Source organism: Erpetoichthys calabaricus, chromosome 1 (genome assembly GCF_900747795.2).
Source record: "Erpetoichthys calabaricus chromosome 1, fErpCal1.3, whole genome shotgun sequence".
Lineage (NCBI taxonomy): Eukaryota > Metazoa > Chordata > Cladistia > Polypteriformes > Polypteridae > Erpetoichthys > Erpetoichthys calabaricus.
The window spans coordinates 132,504,092-132,518,831 of NC_041394.2; the positions used below are offsets into that span (position 1 = coordinate 132,504,092).

Sequence of the window (14,740 nt, forward strand, 5' to 3'; positions counted from 1 at the left end):
ACACGTAAAGACTACTGATTTTTAAGCACACACGTTTCTTTAAATTCTACATGTGAAGATGTATAAAAAAATGATCATTCTTTTCATAATTACTGTTCTATTGGAAGTCAAGTTCAATGCTTTCAGTCTTCTCCAGTTCTATTTGTTAATCGTTTTTTGACTGATGTCATGAATGCGACCAGGTCTTTTCTTAATTATTTATATTTACAATATTTTTTTATTTTCTGAGAAATTGAGCACATTCATATTTTAGTATTTGTAATCCTTACTTTCTTTGAAGCAAACTTGTTGTAAGTAATTTATCTGTACTGCATAATTTCATTATCCATCCATTTTCTTCATCTACTTATCCAGTTGAGGTTGACTGGGGCTGGGACCACCAGCAGGAACAAACCCACAAAAGGCACAAATATAATATATCACAAAACACATAAACTCATGCATGCATTTATACTCACAGTCATGCAAAGTAATCACATTATACTGGCTGTGGCATAATCTTACCACTTTTAAATGTAATATGTTATTGCATATTAATCTGTCCATTTCAGGATGACAGGGTTGTATAAAACTATTACATGCTATGAATTCTACCGCACACACACCTACATATACAGGATGTGTATAAAAATTTAAATGCACAATTCTTTAAAATAATGCAATCGTAATTTATGGAGTTATTATATTGTGTGACATGGTGGCAGATCATAGGGCAATACTTCAAAATTACACCAGTCAACATAAATCAATATCAAAATTAATAATATAGGGAAAAAAACAGACAGGTTTGTCTCATCTGTTTGAGTTCTTTTTTTTTTTACATCAGAAAGGTCGAATTTCACTTCTGTGAAATGGCCATCTCAGAATATTCACTTCTAATCAGCACACTTCATATTCATGGACTTCCTGCTCTTAACCTCAAATTCTGCAGACTGAAGCCAGTTTGAAATGTTAGAATAAGTTAAGGGTGAGCTGTGACTGACAAGAGTGCTTCTCTCCATCTTATTATGTGTATTTTTATCATTCTATTTTTATATGGTAACTAAAACACTACAGTAATATTAATAGAAGCAAATAATTATTTTTGTTAATAATAATAATAATAATAATAATTATTGTCTTTATTGAATAGTCTATAAATAGTCTATTATAGTCTATAATACTCTATATAATTTTCATTTCTTGTTACATTTAAGCCATGGATCCAATTTACATGATACCAAACGTTAAAGGTATGTTGCATTTTTGTTTTTGTTTTCAAAAATGTTTTCTATGCGTAAGTTAGTAAAACTATTATATACAACACATTTGCTGAGGACTTGCACATAATTGTTTAGTACAAGTTGGAGAGCTGTTAACTTACTTACTAATTTTATTATTTGATATAATGTTGCTCAGTTAGTTATGATGCGGTTCAAATCTGTCTGTATAGCTGAGTTTAAGGAGTTCACTTGCATTAATGTTTTCTTTTCCATGAACTACTTTTAAGAGTCAGTAAAGATTGGACTTGCATTGTTTGCTAAATAGTGACAATCTGTAAGTAAATACTGTAGATTGAATTCATATCCCAGCAAATTGCTTCCTCTTAATGCAAAATAACTGCTGTTGGTAAGTAACATTGTATTCATAAAAGTAAGGAAAGAAATTATTAAATAAGTTAAAAAGTTAAAATTATTTTAATGTGTGTATTTTATGAATATGTATGTATTTTAAGCAGCGCATAAGTATGCAAATAAATAATTCTACCTTTTTGTAATCATCTAATACTTAACATTTATCAGTTCATTGACAACACTGTTTTTCACAAAGTGTTGTATATTCAAAATTATATATTGGACAAAACTGAATGATGATGTCAATGCTTTATAAGTGTGTGCATTATTAATTAATGTATCAACTGTTTCCATTTTATTAACAACTATAATTAAATATTAACCCACAAATAACTTTATATAGAAATATTTCACTAGAAAATAGTCTGGTCCTTTATTGTATAAAATGCAAAAGACTTCAAGTTAAAACTTTAACTATTACTAATATAGTTTTTAGTATGAATATTCACAGTTTCAAACAATGTGACAACAAAAATCTGTATTTAAATTGTAACTTTATCATTTTAATCACAGTTTCCAAACTCGTTTGAAATTAATTATTTCTAAAAATCCAAACAATTTTAACAAGCACAAATTCACTTTAGGATTGTAATTTAAAATTTCAGGGTAAATATACATGCGGGTATTATTAACACATATGTTTGTGAACAAAATAAACACATACACATACATTCAGTATATATCTTTAAAAATATTATACAGTACTGTATATGGATGAATTAAGTAAACAGGACTTTAACACTGATAAATTTAAACGTTGTTTAAAAATATTGTGGTTATGTTATGTTAAGTTTTAGTTTTGTTATATTTTAGGGAGTGCATGTTAATAAATGCAAAGTCTTTAATGTTGAAACATTTGGCTGCACGAGGGTAGATAGATATAAAAATAAACACGAGCACTTATTAGTTTTTCTTGATTGCTTTGATGTAATTCAGACATCAGAAATGTCATTTTCTCCGCTATTAATACAGTTCTCAAAACAGTTAAAGCATTTGTCGTAACACTAACTCACCTGTACAAAAGCACCAATTATAATACAGTAAATTCACACTTCATATATATGTATATATGCATATATCTGTATAAATGAAAATTTATTATAAAGTGCGAAATATGAAATCTATCAGGAGGCATTCAGTCTCTGATCTCTATTAGGCCACATCAACAGCATGTTTTTTAAGACCCTGTCAAGGGTGGAGAGAGTCACAGATGGTAATGGTTTGAAAAATGACATTGTCCTCCACAACACCTCTTTAGATTTTAGTCTAAAGGCATTATTTTCTTTCACCATGTACAAAATTGTCATCTGCCGCTCATGTATTGAAAGTGGGCCTCTCCCACCAGAATAAGGTAGTGGTACTATTCTGGCAATACAAAAGGTGACATATTAATTGTTATGCAAAGGTTACAGATTCTACTTTGTAAGTATAATGCAGAAATGTATGTGAAATATTGCATATGATCCAGAACTAATAAAAATGTGAGATCAGAAACCTGTTCTTATTCCTGAATATCTGTATTACCTGAGGCTGCACCCATCGACCAGCTTCAATCAAGCTTAGGCCATGGCTGATAACATGGTCCACAATTCATTAGACCCCCTCTAGTACCTATTCACTCCTCTCTGGCTATTCCTGCCTCTTACTCGTCTTCTATGTGCTCCTCTCCCTCTTGCCATACCATGCATTCGGACATCACATACTCTAACATAACCTGGTTCTTGTGCCTGCATGAAATGTGCTTCATTTTCAACACTATGCACTGGGTGAGACCTGAACATCCATATATGCATGTGTGTAATTACTGAAGTGCCATGACATGTACCTGTAATACAAAATTGAGAACATGTGTTTCTGTTTGTTTCAACTGAACCTATTCAATGAGTATGTGATTATATATATTTTCAATTTAAGGGCAATTTTACTACTACCACTGACAGTGTGTGACTGGCCTTGCTCTTTTATTACATATTTTAATAATTTTTAAAGTTATTTGATTGAAAACACTAATGCAAGGCAGAGCAGTATCAAGGTGAGTGAGAGGTAATTTTGACTGAAGAACATACACACTGTTTTCATGAGTGGTGAGAGTCAGGTGAGAAAGTCATCAACACAAGTACAAAATGTCTTTATTAGTGAAATTTTTCAGTTTGTACGAACACAATGATAAATGCTAATGTGTGTGAGGAAATGTGGTACTGATTTCACAGCTGCACTAAGAATGAGGAGAATGACATTTGTGATGTGTGATCAATCGAGAAAAACTGAAAAAAAGCTCAGTTTGAAACAAACTTGAACTGCATATTCAGAGAGGTCTAATAAGACATATGGATGTTACTATGAAAGAGGAAGTGTTTAAATTAATGCAATAAACTCTCAGTGCATATCATGCAGGATTATGCTTTTAACATTAGCCCTTAGTCATATAGTACCTTGTCAAAGTGTTTGAATTGTGACTTTATTGCTAGCAATAAAAAAAACAGCAATAAAGGGAAAGAAAATTTCATTCATCCATTCATTTGGTGAACACTCTTTCTTCAGACACTCTAGCCTTACTCTTAAACATTTGGTGTTGCCCCCCATCATGGCTAGAATTACCATCAAAGTGACTTTGGTACACACTCTGGGGCACTGCATGCAAAGGGGACTTTGCATATGTGACGGGGGAAAACATGCTGTAAAGCAGGAAAAGTTTAAGTTTTTACTGACAGTACATGCACTCATAGCAATCTATAATCTAGCAAAAACCTCTTCCCCAATTTGATCCTCATGTTTGTAAACCTATTCAATCAGTCCTAAATATAAAGCTTTTAAAAGAAAAATAGGAGTCCTGATTGGCTGATATGGGTGGGGCATGATCAGACCAAGTGTGAGATTGTGCATTTGTTGTTACTGTTACTGTTACAAAAAACAAAAAGTCCACATAGATGGTCAGTGGTGCAGCCAAAACAAATTTTGGAAAAATAGATAGTTGCAAAAGATGCTGTTGTATTAAAAACAGATCAGAAAATATACCAAAATGATCATTTGAAATAGCGCATTGAAAGTAAGAATGACCTTGCAGATAGTCAGGAGAAGGCGAATAGCACCACTTCTAGCAGAAATGCGTGATCCAGTTTTGCGGAGTCCCATAACAGCAACATAAAAGTGAACAGCAGTGCAATATGCAATGAGGCCCCTGCAGAAGATAAGACACCTGACGCAATACCAAACCAATATACAATTCGAAGATTGACAGCTTTGATAACAATTATGTCACTTCCAGTGTCTGTCCATCTGGATACACCTTTTCCTGCCAAAAGTCCATAAAGAAAGAAGATCCGCCTCTTGCATGGTCAAGATTTAGGCTTGAATACCGTTTGTATTTTTAAACTCAGTTATATGGGGTTTGTCTACAGGGGGGCCAAAATTTTTATTTGTCTCTGTTTACTATGCGTGTGTGTGTATATATAGATATATATATATATATATATATATATATATATATATATATATATATATATATATATATATATATATATATATACTGTACATACACACGTGTGTGTATATACATATATTTATGTGTGTGTGTGTGTGTGTAATGAATTTTTTCCTGTCCCCATTATAAATCTTCTTAATACAATGCAATTATATGATTATAAATACTGCAAGTTTCATTTTCAATATCAGGTTTCAGCAAGTATGAAAGTCAATTAATAATTAGTTTCAGAAAGTGCAGACAACGAAGAAGATAAGGAAACATAACACCCTGAAACATCTCAAAGGTGAAGAAATGTAATAGTTCTGGTCAAAGAGTGGATTTAAAAAGAGTGGATTTTGTTACATATTGGTAATTAAAATAAGTTGTGTGTTATACTTCATCCATAATACAGAAAAACTAATGGTAGACCAGTGATGGACTGGAACCCCATTCAGGTTTGCTTCCTGCCTCTACCCAGTGCTGCCACTATATTCATCAGTCCCAGAAATTCCAAATTGGATCAAATGGGTTTTATAATGGATGGATGGATAATGTGCATGAGTATTTCTTGCTATGTTATGAAAGTGCTAGTTTTGTAAGAAGCAAAATTTTTATTGCAGAACTTTAAAAGCAGAACTTTTTTTACATTGAGCATTCTTTGATGATTTCATAATAAGTCAAATATTTAAATAAGTCTATTGGTATTTTGTAAACTATTACAAGCCGGAAATTAAGAAAGATGTGCTTGTTCCTTTTTATTTGTGCTTCTTATGAGTTATAGTGTAATGCTACTGGGTTTAATTTTGGGGAAAGTTATATATATGCTTTTAGCATTGACTTTTTCTATAAAGTGTGGTGTATGATGGGTAAGAAATTATCTTTATATGCTAAAAAAACAAACAAACAAATTAACAAACACTACAGGCAGATGTAATTTTCCCTTTATCTTACAGGAAATACTTGCGAGCTTCAGAAGGCTAAAATGGTGATTATGCCCAATGTTATTGAAATGTTGAGCCGTGAGCACACAATCAACTGCTCAGCTCCACTGTGTCTCTCTGGTGTGAAGTGCCGCTTCTACAGAGGAGATGAATCAGAGCCATTCAGATCAGTCAGCTCTGACAGTAACCAGTGTGACTTCACTGCAAGAGGAAGAGAACTGCTGGGTATTGTGGGTGTAAAGAGTAAAAACTATCTACATTTCAGTTGTGATTATGAAAATATTATCAACAGTGAAACCTCTGAGAAAAGTGACAACCTGAAAGTAATAGTGAAGGAGCTTGGTATGTAGTAATGTAATTGTAACTACGACTAGACTGAACATTTCCATATTATTCCATTGCATGTACATTACCTATAAAGGTTTTCCATACAAATACCTAAAAATGCAATAGGGACAAGGGACTGAAGAACAAATAATGCTGCATCACCTAAATAACAAATATAGCGTGGTCCATGCTTGCCTTCACTTGTGCACATTCTTCATCTTTTAAATCTGCTCACATTTGGTCTGTTGATGAGCTACAATGGGGTCTTCCATTGCTTAATACTCCTTCTAGAACACTCCTTAACTTGGCTGAGGAGCCACCATCTCCTAATGCTTCTTGGCAACTCCAGATGTTTCTGGACAAGTACTTGAAACTCTGCCTTGAAGATGTCCCACAATTAGGAACCTGTCTCACACTTCTGTTTATGAAGATAGAGGATTGTGTACACCAATATGACTCCCTTTGCCCTTAACAACACAGACTCTTTTTTTATGTGTCCTACCAGACCCAAGCAGAAGTCTCTGTCCTTTTATGAAGCCCTTACTATTCCTACTGGGATCAATATCTTAATCTTATTTAAAATACTGTATAATGATGATGAGAAATAAATACATGATTTCAACTGTTGAATCCATGAAGATTCCATTAACCTTTCTGTCAATTTTTGTTGAACTAGTGCTGTGTTTTATATCATTGTCATTTTTTTAGCAAATCTAAATAACACCTTTACGTTTGATGCTTTGAACTCAAATTAGAATTAGACTGCTGTAACCGAGTGTTATTTAATGCCATAAATTTGTCCACTTAAGTATATGCTGTAATAGTGTTAACAGGACTACAATACATGACATGACATGACAGCCATATATTAATAGTTTGTGTTCCTGATTTTCAAAGAAATGAACAAGACAAATACTGAAGCCTCATATGAATGTTCAGGTCACATCATATGTTGCTCTAAGGATGAATTTATGAAGTAAAAGTGTTAGACAGTGACAGCAGTAAAGACTGAGACATCTTAGAAAAGATGACATTTTTAATAGTTAGTCATGTCAGTCAAATCAGTTATGTGTCACGCATCTTACCAGCTGTTCTCACCAATACAGCGAGGAAAATAAAAGTTTTAGAATTGCACTCAGCATTTATAAATCATGTTAATCCCTTATTTTCAAAATAGTACTCATTGCTTTGTAAGTTATTTTCTTGCATTTCTTTTATTATCTTCTTTTTGTTATATTATATTTCATAATTTATTACTTTTTTCCAGTGAAAGCTGAAATCAAAAGAGTGAGCACAGAGGATCAGAAGATGGAATCAGTCCAATTTAGATGTGAAGGGGATCAACCAGTTAAAGGATTTTGTCATTTTTATAAGAATGAATCACTTTTCAGATCAGAGACATATGCCATAGGTGTAAAAACCTGTGATATTACTGTGTCTAAGTACCAGCTATTGGATCAAAGATCAGTAAAGAGTGTCACTCAAGTGAACGTGAGCTGTGAAATTGAAGTCATAAGAAATAATGACAAATGGACATCACACCGCAGTAGGAAGGTGACAGTGGACATATATGGTAAGTACACAATATATTTCATTACTATTATTCATCTCCTGCATGGCTGCTATAGTTTGAATAAGATGCTTTAACTTTACAAGTAATTTATAATGCAAATCCTGCCAATAACAGAAAATCACACAGCACAAGAGCAGGATGGTGAAGGTACTGTATCATTTTAATATAAAGCCTACATTTAAAAAAAAAAAAGTAGGTTTTTGAAGTATGATCTCAAGACAATGGAGATGAACTGGACACTCCAAAGATTCAGCTTTAATGTTCTTTTTGACTCACTGTATGAATGGACAGGATGTCACTTAAGATGGCTATCTTACTTTTGTAATTAATGACATTGATCTGGGCGGCACGGTGGCGCAGTGGGTAGCGCTGCTGCCTCACAGTTGGGAGATCTGGGGACCTGGGTTCGCTTCCCGGGTCCTCCCTGCGTGGAGTTTGCATGTTCTCCCCGTGTCTGCGTGGGTTTCCTCCGGGCGCTCCAGTTTCCTCCCACAGTCCAAAGACATGCAGGTGAGGTGGATTGGTGATTCTAAATTGGCCCTAGTGTGTGCTGGGTGTGTTTGTGTGTGTCCTGCGATGGGTTGGCATCCTGCCAGGAATTGGTTCCTGCCTTGTGCCCTGTGTTGGCTGGGATTGGCTCCAGCAGACCCCCGTGACCCTGTGTTTGGATTCAGCGGCTTGGAAAATGGATGGATGGATGGATATCGATCTGTTTCATATTATAAGCACTTTGTGATTTTCTGCTTAGACAATTTTTGCTTCCTAATTGTGTTCTCTATTTATAAAAGAACAGTTTGACCTTTTTCTAGTAGAGTGAATGATGTTGTGTTGTATTTACGGAGTTCAGTGAGGGAGAATTCATTGAATAGACATCCTGGGCACAAATGCTTCCTTTTTTGTTTCATAAAAAATATTCCACCAGAAACATGTATCTTTAAAAATGAAATATAATATGCAAAAAATAGCACATGCATTTTTAAAATCTTCCCAATATCTTAACGAAGTCACTATTTTCAAAAAATGACAAAGCACCATAATTAAAAAAAATAATTTATTAAAATTTTCATCAGTAGCTGCATAAAGCTAGCTTCCAGCCCAGTTGAAGTGGGTTAAACAACTGCACAAAAAGATTAACAAAAATATAAAAAATATGCTGATCAAATAGTATTACATTTTTCAAAATATACCATCACTATATGACCTTCAGCTGGATAAATGGGTTAGGAAATGCTTGGATTGATGAAGTTACATAGTCATAGCTTTGTCACAAATTTACCACATTATTGTAAATTTATGCAGCTTTGGGCAATTCTGTGAACAACTGTTTTTCTTTTAAATAGTGAGTGGTATGGTGATTTAGTGGTTAGCACTTCTCCCTTACAGCTCCATGGACCCAGGTTCAGATTCTGGCACAGTCACTGCCTGTATGGAATTGTATAGTTCTCCCTGATATACTGTATCTTTGTTTTCTTTGGGTGCTGTAGTTCATCTTAATTCATTCTTAATGAAAGCTTCATAGGTTGATTAAGATTAGTTTTTGCCATGTATCAAATGGTACATGACAACAATTTGGAATTTACCATTTTGGTCCTTTGTTTTGATGCAGTTTGTAAAAACGTTGAGTTTAACATTCCAAATATATACTATTAAGCAAAAAATGAAAAATCTGACTGAGGTGAGTGCTGTGTTGATTTTTCATGTCTGAGGTGAGTGCTTTGTTCATGTGGGCATTTTCCTGGGTGCTCAAATTTCTTTACACAGACAGATTTATAAATTTTTTTAAGTCTGGGAATGAAATTGTGTGTAAATGACAATTATGGTGGACTGGTCTTCTTCAATTCAAGGTTAGATAGGGATATAATATTCTAAGATGCTAAGCAAAGATCTCTCCAGAGGACTGATAAATTGGTTACAGTTAAATCCTGATTTCACTGTATTTACTGTTCTGCTATTCTCAGTAGGAAAGTGTCCTGAAAATGAACTGATGTAGGCCTATATAAAATTTAATAGCTGCCATATATGTGCTGAAAATTAATTTAAAAATGTACATTGAAACTTTACGTATTTGTTATTCAATTTAATTATTTCAGGAAATCTAGGTAAGCCAGAATTGAGTGCAAAGTCTAATATAACTGGAAAAGATACAGCAGTATCGCTGACATGTGAATTGCCTCAAACATTCCCCGAAGCTCACTGCCATTTCTACAGAGATGACGATTCACATCCGTTCAAGTTAAAAAGCTCAGAAGATAACAAGTGTGAGATGTCTGTGAATGGACATGAACTGCTAGGAGGTCGAGCTACAGGGATGGAGACTGAGGTTCAAGTGAGGTGTGACTACACTCTGAATATGAGCCTGGAGATCCACTCACAGTACAGCGAGGACAGGAGTGTAAGAGTGCTGGGTGAGTCCAACAATACAGAATCTACTATGAATGCAATGTTAAGCTACGTTTAAAATGATATATACTTTTGCCTCATTTTGTATAGTTCTAACTCTTCCTTCAAATTAAATAAACTGTAAATATCATGAATATATGTCTCATAATAGCTGCTTGTAAAAGACTGTATTGGAGTAACTGTGAAACAAAATGGAAAGAGCTATAATAATAATTTTAAAAAATATTGAATTATCTTTACAAGACATGAAACATTAATGTCCATGTAAAGAACAGATGTGTGGAGTGTAAAGTGAGCAGAACTGAATTAGAGACATCACAAGTTAAATATCTCCAACAGTGATTGTTTATACAGTATATAAAAGAGTGTGTTATGTACAGTACATCCGAAAATGATCTAAGCCACCAAAGGGAAAAATTCTTTTAGTGGAAGGTTAAAAAAGCATTTTTCCTTTTATTAAAGATTATAGACTGACTATTCATCCTTATTCAGATACCATTATTGTGTTGCTTAGTTTGTATTTATTAAATATAAATGTAATGAATTATTATTATTATTATCAATGTCAGTAAGTAAAGAAATGTGTTGACAGCAAGGTTGGACCTAAGAGGTTTTTGTTGTCCAACTGCAATCATGTTGCAAACTTGTGATTGTGCCACAGGGAAACCTCACCCTGTATGTTGATCATGCACTTGGAAAATTCAAGGGAGGAATATACTATTAACTGTCCCACTGGCGTAAGTGTTCCAAAACCAGTCCTGGATGACAGTACAACATCATTTTCTATTTTATTAAAAATCATTGACTGATCACTCATCCTTATTCTCCTTATTCTCAGCTTAACTGGAGAAATGTAAAGTATGTGGCTTTGCATGCACAGGCTTATAGTGTATAGTAGTATTTGTGCAACAAATTGTCTGCAATTATTATGTTAAAATATCTAAAGTGGTAACAGCCCACACATATTTACTTGCCTGTTATGTGTTGACATTTAGTACAGGGAGTATTATGGGATGTGATTTCTTTCCAGGGTAACCTTGCACACACCACTTTAGAAATGTTAACAAAAAAGGAAGTCATACCTATAATTTCATAAAATGAAACCTAACTGGAGAAAAGCTCAATGGCTGTTCTAGCATCCCCAGTTCTTAGCATTGTCCATAGTTCATTACTGGCTTTCACGGTTCCTGATGCACTAAAAGTGTCTGTTATCAGATCTTTATTGTAAAAAATCAGAGCTAGAATAAATAATCTTAATAAATATAGATTTGTTTCAAATGTATCCTTTCTTTTTAAATACCAAAATACTTGCAAAAGTACATGCAGCCTCATTCTCACATTACACATCACAATGTATTTGAGATAATCCAGTCTGGCTTCTGTACTGGTCATTGTACAGAAAGGCACTAACCTGTGTTGTAAACGCAATTCTAATATCTTTTGATATAGATAAAGAAAATTTTATGGTAATTATATTGTTAAACCTAGGTGCTACCTTTGATACTGCTGACCACTCTATCCTATCACATTGGCTGGAAAAATTGCATTAAGCTCTCAGTCCCCATTCCTGTGTGGATTAGTTCATATTTTTGAAATCAATATCAGCAGGTAAAAAATGTGTTGACAGCAAGGCCAGATGTGCCATGGGGAAATTCAATGAAGAACCTCACCCCGCATTTGGTCATGCTCCTGGAAACATCCATTGGGACCCTTCCCCTGCTTGTTTATTATGCACCTTAATACATTATTAACTGCATGATCACGCCATTACCACCAGCATAAATATTCAAAAACCACCTCAAGTTGCCAGTACTCCATCATTATATTCAGCAGTTAAAAAATGGTGTCGTTTTCATTTTACATGCTTCAATTGGGAACTATTTTTAGAAAATATAACAACATACCTTTTCACTTGTATGCAGTTAATATCTAGCTATATAGTTTTTTTAGGCCAAGTGACATTTCTTCAATACTGTTCTTAATTAATTGTGGCACTGAATTAAAGAGTGGACAGATGAGAACTACTTGTCCCTGATTACATAGTCTCATTGAGCCAGACATATAATATATAAGCCTTGTGTCTTCAATGCATTCTTCTCAGAGTTGGTTGTGACCATAAAACCTCCACATGGAGGCATTCAAGAAGCATCCTTGTCAGATGCCCGAACCATCTAAATTTTCTCTTTTCAATTCAGATGGTCAACTATTTTACTCTGAGCCAGATATCTGTGCTTCTTACCCTATCACTAAGGAAGAGCCCAGCCACCCTGCATAGGAAGCTCATTTTGGTTGCTTGCACCTGTGATCTTTTTCTCTTGTTTATTACATAAAGCACATGACCATAGATTAGGGTAGATACGTGGATCTACTGGAAAACTGAGAGATTTGCCTTCTGGCTCAGCTCGTTCTTCACCAATACGGATGTGTATGGCAACCACATAACTGCTCGCTGCCCCAATCTGTCTATCTGTCTCACCATCCCCTTTCCCCTCATTAGCAAACAACACCCACATAACTGCTCGCTGCCCCAATCTGTCTATCTGTCTCACCATCCCCTTTCCCCTCATTAGCGAACAACACCCCAAGATACTTACACTCTTCCACTTGAGGCATTAACTCATTTCCCACTGGAGGGAACAGCCACCTTTTTCCTATTGAGGACCATGGCCTCAGATTTGGTGGTGCTATACTAGTCACAAACCATCCCAATGCTTGCTAAAGTTAGTTCACTGCCCAATTAAGCCAACAGAACCATGTAATCTGCAAAAAGCAGTGACACAATTCTAACCAAACTGGAGACCCTCCCTTCCCTGGCTGTGTCTTGATATCCTATCAATGAAAATCACAAGCAGGATAACAGGATAGGAGACAAACCACTTTCACGGAGAATGTTACTGATGTTGTTCTGAGTAAATGAACATAGTTCTGGGACCGAATAGCCCTTATTAGGTGTCACAAAACCACGTACTCTCCCAGCACCACCCACAGGAACCCTCTGGGAACACAGTCATATGCCTTCTCTAAGTCCACAAAACACAAGTAGATTGATTTTGGTGTACCCTCATACACCCTCCAGGATCCTGATGAGGGTAAACAGCTAGTTCACTGTTCCATGGGCAGAAAGGAATTCACTTTGCTCCTCCTGGATCTGAGTTTCCATAACTGAGTAGTTTTCAGTACTCTGGCATAAGCTTTCCTAGCAGGGCTGTGAACTGAGAAGTTGGAGTATACCATCCAACCCCCCTTTTTAAAATAGGGGCCACAGCCCTGGTCTTCCAATGAAGAAACACTGCTCTTGATGATCATGCAACATTGAAAAGACATGTCAGTCATGACAACCCAACAGTGTCCAGAGCCTTTACCATTTCTGGCCAGAAATCATCCAACCCCAGTGGCCTAGCCACTGCAGCATCTTTAACTTTCTCTGTTATACAGTAATTGACCATGAATCCTCCAGAGGTTTATTTTATCCATGGATGCTTCTGAATGGAGTTTATGTTTTCTTCTTGTCCATTGTCAGCTGGTCATAGCTCAGCAATTAATCAATGGAGAGACATTCCTGGGGTACATTTATGTTAATCAGTTTCAACCTTCTTTGTTTACTTGTCTGTTTAAACAAATTTGTGTTTTAATATGTATTCATTATGTCATTAGTAATTTGTAAAGTATGTAATTTTATGTACCTGTAAATTTGTCACAGTGCTATGCGTCTGCACTCAGTAAAAAGCATTCTATAAAAACAAACTGATTAGTAATCCCAGTAAAAAACGAGGACTAGTATTCTTCAAACCAAAGGAGCATGCTCAGTAAGTGAAAGTACATCATCACGCACATGTCTACATAGAGAATATTAATTTTAACATGAATCATCAAACCTGCTGATATTCATTATTGTGAAATGTGTAAGTAACCACATAAAGGCAGCTATCAACAAAGAATAAGGAACAGCAAATGATTAGTACGAATTTTCAGAAATAGAAAGATAATAACCTATTCTATTCCATGTTTCTGTCTTGGACAGAAAAATATTACTGATGCAAAAAAAAAATCAATGTATTAAAATAGATTTTGGAATTCACTTATATACTGTAATTATAGACTTGCAACATTTTACCACCAAAACATAATGCACTTAAAGTAAATTAGCTTTTAATTTTCTTTTGAACGTTTAATTAGAGATCTTCACTTCCTAAGAGTAAGTGGGTTCTGTTTTGTAACCTTTTTAGTCCTTCATGTTATTGTTTCTATTGAGAAGAGAATAGACAGTTAGGTATTAACAGCTCTGTCAGGTGAGCCCACAATTTCAATTCCTATATAAAAATAAACATTTTTATAAGTACGACTTTAACTATTTTAGGGGTCAAAAAAGGAACAGGCTTGACTAGCAGGAAGGAAAAGAGGAGTTCCTGTGTGGTGCTATGGT

General features: G+C 34.8%; 1 protein-coding gene across 5 annotated transcripts in view; it reads left to right on the top strand.

Annotated features, from left to right (window-relative positions):
* LOC114650529 (uncharacterized) overlaps positions 1 to 14,740 on the top strand; it is a 414,437-nt gene that overhangs the window by 240,919 nt on the left and 158,778 nt on the right. Inside the window, exon 7 of one of the 5 annotated variants that reach the window (XM_051934854.1) lies at positions 10,212 to 10,322. The exons of 2 other annotated variants lie outside the window; for them this stretch is intronic. In XM_051934854.1, coding sequence (XP_051790814.1) covers positions 10,212 to 10,322 — 111 coding nt within the window. The remainder of the gene's footprint in view (positions 1 to 10,211; positions 10,323 to 14,740) is intronic. 2 more of the 5 variants (XM_051934852.1, XM_051934848.1) reach the window with 2 other exon arrangements.